The sequence below is a fragment of the Orbicella faveolata genome, unplaced genomic scaffold, assembly GCF_042242905.1.
Source record: "Orbicella faveolata isolate gen_17 unplaced genomic scaffold, um_ofav_v1 contig_3, whole genome shotgun sequence".
Lineage (NCBI taxonomy): Eukaryota > Metazoa > Cnidaria > Anthozoa > Scleractinia > Merulinidae > Orbicella > Orbicella faveolata.
In genome coordinates, this window is record NW_028301558.1 from 4,291,870 (window position 1) to 4,302,500 (window position 10,631).

The 10,631-nt window shown below is 38.0% G+C and overlaps 1 protein-coding gene and 1 long non-coding RNA gene across 2 annotated transcripts; both read left to right on the forward strand.

The window, feature by feature from the left end:
* Positions 1-2,338, forward strand: LOC149106120 (uncharacterized). Its single transcript, XR_016209726.1, has 3 exons — positions 1-46; positions 1,377-1,488; positions 2,103-2,338. It is a non-coding gene; the product is annotated as an uncharacterized LOC149106120 (long non-coding RNA).
* A 952-nt stretch (positions 2,339-3,290) lies between these two features.
* LOC149106121 (uncharacterized) lies at positions 3,291-8,931 on the forward strand. Its single transcript, XM_089297852.1, has 3 exons — positions 3,291-5,896; positions 6,724-7,016; positions 7,369-8,931. The coding sequence occupies exons 1-2, from the start codon at positions 3,396-3,398 to the stop codon at positions 7,001-7,003; spliced, it is 2,781 nt and encodes a 926-aa protein (XP_089153978.1). The 5' UTR covers positions 3,291-3,395; the 3' UTR covers positions 7,004-7,016; positions 7,369-8,931.
* The last annotated feature ends 1,700 nt before the right edge of the window (positions 8,932-10,631 follow it).

Genomic DNA, 10,631 nt, shown 5'->3' on the forward strand with positions numbered 1-10,631 from the left:
AGGATCTTGACAATACTACCAGCCTGAGGGACAGCTTGTGTATGAGGTAATTGGACTTAAGTCCATGCACATTTTTATTAATTTTGTTGAATTGTTTGATACATTGCTCTTTAGTTTTATACTACACTAGAATCACTCTACAGTTAAATATTTTCAGTTTTCTGTGATCTTGTCCCCCTGACTAGTAGGATCTTGAAAATACTGCCGGCCAGAAGGACAGCTTGTGTATAAGGTAATTGGACTTAAGTCCATGCACATTTTTATTTGCAGAATAGCTTAATACATTGCTCTTTAGTTTTATACTACACTAGAATCACTCTACAGTTAAATATTTTCAGTTTTCTGATCTTGTTCCTCTGGCCGATAAGATCTTGAAAATTCTACCGGCGAGCGGGACAGCTTGTGTATAAGGTAATTGGACTTAAGTCCATGCACATTTTTATTCGCAGAATAGTTTGATACATTCCTCTTATTATTATTCCTTAAGTCATAAAGCAGGCTAGAATATTGAAGAGTCACATTTACATGAAGGTTATCAGACACTTCATTTCAATGCCCTAATAAAATTAATTTTGCATTCACTTCAAGTGAAACAGAGTGTCAGGCAGTAGGACACATTTCAGCTATGTCAAGTGGGCACAAGTTGTAGAAATCAATATTTAATGAAACATATTTGTGCCTTTACTACTGTGAGTAAGGATAGAGAAATCTCTTCAAGAGAACTGTTCAACTTTAAGAGTTGCATACTGTTCCTTAGCATTGTAAGACTATCTGTTTATGGAATAGACAAATTCAAAAAGTAACAAAAATTTCCTTCTAGTGTCTTTTCTTTGTGAATGGTGTTTACTTTTAAACAAAATAGGTTTCAGAAAATCCTTTATTTAACCGAAACATACTGCTTAAAGGACACTGACCTGACATACTCACAAAGCCACTCTCATTGCAACATTTCTAGTCTACTTCCCTGCTGTATATTAAGTAATCACACAAAGGATAAGTCACTTCTAAAATGAGGCTTTCTAAATAACAAAGTATAACCCCAGTTACTCTGGGATAATCAGATTGAATAGTTTGCATATTCGTGCACCCATAAGTAAAATTGTGGGGGGAGGGGGACAGGGGGACAGGGGGACAGGGGGGCGGGAGACCAGGAGAATAGGGGGCAGGAGAGGAGAGGGCGGGAAGTGGGAGTTCTCAGAAGGCGGGAAACTTTAATAATACTTTCAAATACAAGAACCCAAAATGTTTTTGACTTACATTTAGCTTATTTTGAGACTTCTGGACTGAAAGAAAAATGAAAATTCACCCTGGGGCTGAAAAACTGAGGCCTACTTCCGGTAAAACTAGAAAACCCTTTTACCATGGTTACATCATAGGTCATGAGATGGTTTCACTTAAACTGTCAAAAGACGTGAGTAAGAGAAGCAAGGCTGAAAACAAAGGAAAAAAGGAAAAGGAACACCAAAGGATTATGCAGTTAAGTGACAAGTATGTGTTTCGAGTCTTCTTATTTACAGGGGACAGGACCAAAACGGACGAGGGTGGGAGTTGGGAGATAAAGGTATGGGAAGCGGGAGAACAGGGTCCGAGAAGTGGGAGGTTCTGACCCCCTGTCCCCTCTCCCCTACTCCAAAAAAAAATTGTTAAACAACAACTTAACTGAACCTGATTAAATTTTTTAAGTCAGAGCACAAAATAACTATATGTAAATGGAACAAATAGAGCTACAGTTGCATTACATAGCTTATAGGGGTCCTTATGAAGTGGCTAACATAGTTAATAATTTCCCACCCCCAGTAACTAGTCTCAGACACTGTAAACGACACATGATGAAATTAGCCCAAAATAAGCAGAAAATTCACATGGTAGTGATTATATCAAAGTCATGCTTCGACATTGAAAGATGGATTCTTCAAGTAGTTTACAAGATTCTTTGTCTTCCGATAAAAAAATATTTGTGTCCACGTTCAATGAAGTATGCAGGGTGATTTCTGAATATATTATTCGGAGAGTAGACAAAGAGTTTGGTTCAAAAGGTCAGTGCACTATTTAAAAAATTATGACCTTGTCCTAGCATTTATTTTTCCCCTTCTAATTACCAGGGCTTGTTTAAGTGGATTAGTCACTTAATACTGATGCTGTATTGTACAGTGTCGCTAAATTGTAATGTATACTATTGCTGCTGAAGAAGTAAAGTTTTGGCCAGGTTTGCCACGTCTGATGACGGCTTCTCTTCCGTGGACGACAGCGACAAGCAAGCTGGTCCTATGGCCAGTAGTATTTTCAAGATCCTACTGTCTAGAGGACATAGAGGGACAAGATCACAGAAAACTAAAAATACTAACTGTAGAGTGATTCTAGTGTAGTATAAAACTAAAGAGCAATATATCAAGCTATTCTACAAACAGAACTGTGCATGGACTTAAGAGTCCAATTACCTTACACACAAGCTGTCCTTCTGGCCTGTAGTATTTTCAAGATCCTACCGGCCAGAAGGACAAGATCACAGAAAACTGAAAATATTACTGTAGAGTGACTCTAGTGTAGTATAAAACTAAAGAGCAATGTATCAAACTATTCTATAAATAAAACTGTGCATGGACTTGAGTCCAATTACTTTATACACAAGCTGTCGCTCTGGTGGGTAGTATTTTCAAGATCCTACCAGCCAGAGGGACAAGATCACAGAACACTGAAAATGTTACTGTAGAGTGATTCTAGTGTAGTATAAAACTAAAGAACAATGTACCAAGCTATTCTACAAAGAAACTGTGCCTGGATTTAAGTCCAATTACCTTATACACAAGCTGTCCCTCTGGCCGGTAGTATTTTCAAGATTCTACCGGCCAGAGGGTCAAGGCAAAGGAAGTTTGAATTCAGGGATCCACCGAATCAAGAGCTCAATAAAAAAAATTCGTCCTTAAGGAAAGACGTATTTAAAAACTCTTGTGCCTAAGTCACAGACGTCTGCAGTGTTAGCTTACAAATTTACGGTTTACGAACTAGACGGGAAGAGACCCAAAGAAATATTCAGCATTTGCCGAACAATTCACTGCTTTACTCCCTACACATAATTCTTAACATATCAGGTAAATAAAAACGTACTTGTCTCGTTGATCAACATAGTTTTACCACTGGCAGTTCGCATATTACGTGATTGGTATAGTCCGCCATATTGGAATAGCCGACAGTTTCTGAAACTGCCCGACTGGGAAACTCGCTCCTAGTACTTCTCGGTTGTCCTTCTGAGCGGTAGGATTTAGGCACAACCGTGGCAACGGGCCCTGATCGGGCGGTGGCTCAGGCATTTTTCAACATCTTCTGATTGCATTAGTCTAATGGTCGCGATTTATTCCTGGAATATCCACAATGTGTAATCAAACAACCTTGAAGTTATGTCACGTACAGGAGGTCAAGCTAAGTCTCTTTTCGAAAAGCTAGAGGTAACAGGAGAACAAGGCGATGCAACGGACAAACAGTTTGTATTTCCAAGGCAGTGCTTAGTGCTAGGCGACTCTCGGGTTGGTAAAACAAGCCTAGTAAAGTCGCTCACTAGGAAACCATTTGATCCCACACAGCAAAAAACCCAAGGAATTGATCAGTCTCTTGTGGATAATGAGTGGAAAGACTGCGACTTGAAGGACCTTGTCTTTGGAGACTTATGGAGGTTCCTTAAAACAGGCGACGTGGAAGTGGCTTTGATTGGAAATGGAAGCGCAAACAAACCTGTTGTTGTTCGACAGTTCAAATTGATCACTGGTCTTGAGCGGCTGTTTATATACTTGTACGCATTAGCGGTTACAACCGTATTTCTGATAGGAACAATATGCAATATACCCATGTCATATCTATTTTATTATTTAATTTACTTTTGCCCCCAAATTTTTCAATGCTGTGCTTTTCAATTCGAAGGTAATTTAAGATTTATCTTGGCTACCTTCGTTTTCATCTTGAGCCGTTGCGGATTAATGGTAGGGTTATATCTAGGTCTGGTGTTAAGTAATTTTGATGAAAGTTATGTCAAGTTCGCCAGTAATCGAGCTCCAACATGTATTTTGTTAGGCGCAGTCGCTGGAACTGCGTTCGTTACGTTGGTCCTTTGCATAGGACCACTTCAACTACCTTTTGGCACAGGTCAACTGGTCAAGAATCAAACCTTAATAGTGATTCTCTGCTTTTATCGGTTACCAGTTTCAATCTTTATTGGATTATTTGTTGGCTTTGTAGTAGCAGCATCGTTTAGGAGCCTTCAAGAAACTTGTTTTGGGGGGATGCGCTCCCTTGAAACGATGTCAGTTTGCCTTCAATATACTAGTACCATTATTTACAATATGTCGATTACTTTTATATTGGATATCCCACTTGCATTATTTCACTCAAAATATGTCCATAGTATTTTGTTATCGGTTAAAGAGGAAACATCATTAGGGACTTTTGTCACACTACTCTCCATCATGTTATTTTATCATTGCAAATTAGCATTTATGTTACCTGAATTCTATTTTGTAATATCATTTCCTTTATACTTCTGTTTAACTTTCTATCAGGAATGGTTCTGTATTTTTTCAAAACCCAATGACAAAGAACACATGTACATTCATACCAGTTACATGACACTAGCACTAATGGGGAATGGAGAAGTGAATACCAGAATTTTAAGACGTGCCTTAAAAAAAAAATTTCCTTCTCTCAAACTGAAAATCCTTGATTTTGCTGGAGATAAAGAATACTATGCCTATCATCATATGTTTCTGAAAAGGGAAGCTATTTATGTTGTTGTATTTGACATAGCCAAGCTTATAGGAAAAAACTTCAGAAATATCAAAGCAGACACTAAAAGACTTCAGTTCTGGTTGGAATCTGTTTGCAGCCATGTGCCACCTAAGGCATCAATTTTCCTTGTTGGAACACACAGGGGAGAGATGACCAAAATTTGCATGGAAGCCTTAAATGGCCATCTCAAGAAACATATTTGGGATCGATACTGTGATGAACTTGTTGTCAACGAAGTTGATGAGCTGGTTTTTTTTCCAGTTGAGAATTCCAAAGGAGAAAATGATGTTGGAGTCCAAATCCTTCGAATGAAAATCATGTCTCTTGCTGAAGAAAGAGAGGGAGTCAAAGGTTGCAACATACCTTTATCATGGATTACAATACAAGATGCAATTATCAATCTAAGGGGAAACAAGAAGGCCAAGTTCTGCGTAACACTTAAGGAGTTTCCAACAGCATTTGGAAATTTCATTTGCACCAACTGGTCTGAAGAAACCTTGAAGTACTTCCACGAAAAAGGGCTGGTAATATACCTTGACAAAGATCCAGAGCTGTCCAACTGGGTTCTTCTCAAGCCCGAAATACTGGTTAATATCATCATCCAGCTTGCCACGCCACCACCACAAATGATCCAGGAAAAGGGATTCAGACGTGATTGGAAACTTCTGCAGAACAAAGGAATTCTCACCAGATCACTGCTGACAAGAATCATCTCAACAGTGCAAGAAAACAAAGAAGCCATGACTGCATTCCTTGAGGAATACGATTTGATCTGCCCCTTGTCAAACAAGAAGGTGAACATCTGCAGCTTAGGTGATGATGAAGAACACAAGCCAACTCACTTTGTTCCATCCTTGCTGCCAAAGTCTGCTGATGGGTGCACTCCAACATGGCATGCTAACACCACAGACAAGAAGTTCTATGTGTTCTTCAAGAAGTTCCTTCCAGAGCCCTTGTTCCATCGCTTGCTATCTCGTGCTCACAAGAACAGCAAGTTGGAGTTTCCAAATGGTCCAGCTGTTGTGTTCAATGATGTTGGCAAATTCTGGATGAGTCCTAGGCAGCCCTACAGACTAAAACTGATGAAAGAAGAGGCAATCATTGAAGTGACATTCAGCTCCAGGTAATTTTTAGAAAAAAACGATCTTTTCTTTTGAACTTTTGCAGAATCTGGTTTTGTGATATTCAAAGGATTCTTTCCCAGCCCTTCTAGCTTAGCTACTCCATTTAATTCCAATATCAATTCTCTATAACTGCTGTACATACCTTCTAATGTTAGTTGTGAGTTATTTAAATTTAAAACCATACACTTACATGTATCTCAAAGTGGATTTTCATTAATTCCCAGCGTGAACACATGTACGTTCAACTTTTTTTTTTGGAAGTTCAAGGCTGGTGTTGATTAGGTTTACATTGGAGTGGCTTGAAAACAATTTGGCCTTCACTATAAGTCTATAACCACTGTACAGAAGTGCATGTAATTACTTCAACTGTTGAATTCCATTTCGCCAAACAAAGCCAAAAATAACTCATGAACTTTTATTAGCAGAATCTAGTTAAAATGTGACATTCAAAGGCTACTTCAATCCCCAGCTCTTCTACATGTAGTCTAGTTACTCCATTAAATTTCAATAATTATTCTCCTTTATTGCTGTACATACCTTCAAATGTTACTTGTGAGTACATGTATATTTATATTTAAACCATACACATACATGCATTTCACAGTTTATTTTCATTAGTTCCAAGGTTGAAATTACATGAACGTTCAACCTATTTTTTTAGAAGTTCAAGGCTGGTGTTGATTAGGTTTACACTGGAGTGGCTTGAAAACAATTTGGTCTTCACTATAAGTCTATAACCATTGTGCAGTGGTGACCATTACTTCAAAATAATGTTCAATTGCACTTTGGTAAACAAAGCCAATCATTTTGTAATTACATTTTACAGCAACATGCAAGGAATGAAGCCAGCAGATGTGTTGTGTCAAGTGTTTTCCATGGTTGATGGAATTTGTAAACAGAATTTCTCCTTTGTCAAGTTCCACTGTGGACCAGCCTGCCCTTCAGATGAGTGTCCTGGTTACCAAGACAACTACATGTACACACCACATCAACACACCAGACGTCACATATATAATGTCATGCCTGGACGTCAGGGAGATAACATTGCCTCCCTGTACTGTGTAAACAACAGTTTTGAAGAGGAGTTGGAGGAATGGATACCATAGATAGGTTGGACAGGTGAATCACTGGCATTGCTTGATTTCAGACAAAATCAATCCTACCACTCTTGTGTAAATATAATCACTCATGTCACTCATTAGCTCACGTTTAAATTGATAGCACTTGATGTGAATTTTTAAAAACTGACTTCAGGAAGCAATGTGGCTAAAATATATAGTAAAGGTTTCTTAAATAATGAGAAAAACCTATAATTAACATAAATATCACTGGTAGTTGAAAAGTTTAAAATTGGCATGCAGGGCATCTGAGTAAAAACATGCTTGACTTACAACACCTTTTATTAGTGAAACATACTCTAATTTACACTTATTTCTGCTGGTTAACTAAGCAAATGAATTTGTGTCTACAGGTCTACAGGTGTATACAGTACATGTCTGGATACATGCACATCGACAACTACTTGAGGGAAAGAACCATTTTGTGAGGCAAGAATTAGACATAAACAAGAAGGTGCACCAAGTGATGTACTTGTACATCACTTGCCTGATTATCAAACTTACTGTGTGTAATTTCCCAAAATATGCCAGATATTCCCTCACCAATGAATTACCTAAGAGAGGAAAATAACACAAAATGCCAAAATAAGATTTACATGACTGTACTTCTTTGCAGTGTTTAGAAATTCAGATTTCTATTTTGAACATAATTTGTTAGTTGACATGGATCATGGTGATCTTGGTATAGTAAAAGTTACTTTTTGTAGGAGGTCCCTTGGAACTTCATTTAGCTGCAACTTGGCTTTTAAGGTCAAACGTACTTCAACTTTCAATCAGACATAAATAATTAGTGTAGTTAAATACTGAGGCTTATGAAACTGTCCAATATATATATGGAGATGCAGTTGAATGTACTAACTGGTTAAACGGGGTTTCATTGACAGGCAGGCAAATCTAATTGAAAAATTGGAAACTTTCCATCAGTTGGTCAAACCAGGCGGGCAAAATAATAATTATTGTTGTCCTTTGCACAGCCGGTCAATTTTCCCAGTGCCCAGCTCTTAATGAAATCCTTGGCCAGTTAAAAGAGTCACTTTTAAGTCATTTAAATCAAGGTCACTTTGACTATCCTTAAACAAGTTAGTCAGCAATACATATCCAGGTTTATTGTTTAAAAAAACAATAATAATCCTACGTTTGATCCTATATAAAGTTAACTGTACAGTGTATACTGTTAACTGTACAGTGTGTATACAAGAGTGTTAAAATAATATTATAGAAATCTGTTTTAAGTGTTAAAACTTAATAGATTCAGTAGGAAAGCTGTAATATAATTATTTAGCTTTCAAAATAATTAAATTATCACTGAAAGTAAATGGTCACAGTTGTATTATGGTTTACTTTCAGCAACTGACTCAGATAACTTCTGTTGTTGTATTAAAACATTAATGAAGCAGTTAGATAAAAACAAGATTCATCCATTGATTTGTCCTCATTGCGCCATGGGATGCAAACAGTGTAAGCTAGGCCTCAGATAAAAACCAGATTAAACTCGATTAAATTTTGAAATAGCAATTTTTGTAGAAAAGGTTTTATATTGCTGTTCATGCATGTTCAACCATGACTCAGCAGAGTCAGCCCTTGCTTACAACTTAATGTTAAGTCAAATGGCACCGCAGTATGAAGAACTAATAAATCTTGCCTTTTAGTGAAAGCTGACAAGTAACTATTTAAATCCAAAACAATTTTGATATGTCTAAATTACAATGAAAACATAGAGGGGTTATATAATCAGATCTACCTCACTTGTACCATGGTTTTTGTTCCTAGGTTAGATGTAGCCTATAGATGTACAGCTACAGCCAAATGCTCTGAACATTTCCTAAGCATTTTTTCTTAGTTTGTTATAGAATTTAATTTAGTACTTTTTGTAATAAAATGAACATGTCTATAAATAAAACTTTCATTAATAGAAATGTCTAGTGCATATATCCCCCACCCTCATCCAATCACAGGCCAAGATCAGGATTATTCAGAAAACCCCATGGAATTTGGGGCAAAAAAGTAAGGAGGAAGTGTTTAGGATTTCTCAGTCTTGGGCTAGCTAAGGAAAGTTAGTGAGGAATTGTCCTGACCCTGACATTGTGAAGTCATAACATGTTCATTCTATACAGTAGAGTGATGGAGTTAGCTCTTGCTATGTTTTGAAGAGGTCAAGGAGAGGTATGTGCTTTTGTTATCTATAGTCAGTAGTGGATATAGGGGAGGGGCCTGGGGGGCCCAGCCCTCCCCCCCCCCTATTATTTTGGGTAAAAAAAGAAAACATCACAGAAGGAAGAAAAGCCAGCAGGGCAAGCAAAACAATAATGCCCCCCCCCCCCCCTTAGCTGCCACTGATAGTGACCCATTTACCCCCATATGGAGACTTGTTAAAAATCAGTCCCAACAATATCTTGAAGTAATATCTGATGGGCACATTATTGGAGATAATAAGTCAAGCACACATATAAGCACCTTGTTTCTGTGTAAATGAATGGTCCGTCAATAAAAAGTCAAAGCATAGTGAAATGGCTTTAACATGCTGGGCCCTGTCAAAAGGTGCCGACAGCCACCAGTTTTGCTGCCTAAAGTAAATTACTGGTATTTGCTGACTACTTCACTGCCAGAGTGGAGTTCACTAGTCCTGAACAATACCAAATCCATCTTTGGCAGTTACTTTGGAGGGGGGATACAGGAGGGTGGGAGCTCAGAAGAATAGAGGGTGGGAGGCAGCAGAGGAAAGGGCTGGAAATGGGACAAGAAAGCGTAGGAAGCAAGAATTCTAAGAAGACTGCAATCATTTATTTTAAAAGTGTTAATTACACTGCAAAAATAATTTCAAAATCCGGAACCCAAAATGTTATTTGACTTACATTTAGCTTATTTTGAGACTTCTAAGTCGACAGAAAAAGGATAATTCGCCATTGTTCTAAAAAATGAGGTTATATTGGAAACCATGGCGTCATTAGGTCATGAAATTTTGTCGCTTAGCTGTCAAAAGAAGTGAGTAAGAGGAGCATGGCTGAAAACAATGTGAAAAGAAAAAGGAAACTTCTAAGAATTGCACAGTTAGATGATGTGCTATGAGTCTCCTTTTTCACACGGGACGGGAGCAAGACGGAGAAGGGTGGGTGGCGGGAGATAAAAGTATGGGTAGCTGAGGAGCAGGGTACAGAAAGCCGGAGATTCTGACCCCTGTCTCCCCTCCCTTTACTACCACCTTCTACCACAAAACATTTTAACAGGGCTGTGGTCTTTGAATTTGTAAAGACAATCTAAACCATTCTATATTGTTTTCCTTCAGACTGCCAAGAGCGAAAAAATGATTCAGGTATCAGCACTATGAAATTTAGGACTGATTTTAAGAATAAGCCTTTAGGCTTCCTCATTTTACCAGAGTGGTAATCAGGCTGTAAGCTAGCAGGCCTGAATGCTACTTACTACAGTACCACTCAATTAAGGTACAATGTGCAGTTCCAGAAAATATCCATACTTCCCCCACAGAAGGGATTGGAATTTCCTGGGAGGTAAGGGGTTCTCAAAGACCTAAACATTTAAAGAAATGTATCAAGCTTAAATTATTGGAATTTCCAGAAGGACGGGGATCTTGAAAAAAAATCTTCTGTGGGAGAGGCAT

Coding starts and splice junctions, on each gene's coding strand:
- LOC149106121 (XM_089297852.1), top strand. CDS start 3,396: ATGTCACGTACAGGAGGTCAAGCTAAGTCTCTTTTCGAAAAGCTAGAG. Junction 5,897..6,723: donor GAAGTGACATTCAGCTCCAG/GTAATTTTTAGA, acceptor TACATTTTACAG/CAACATGCAAGGAATGAAGC.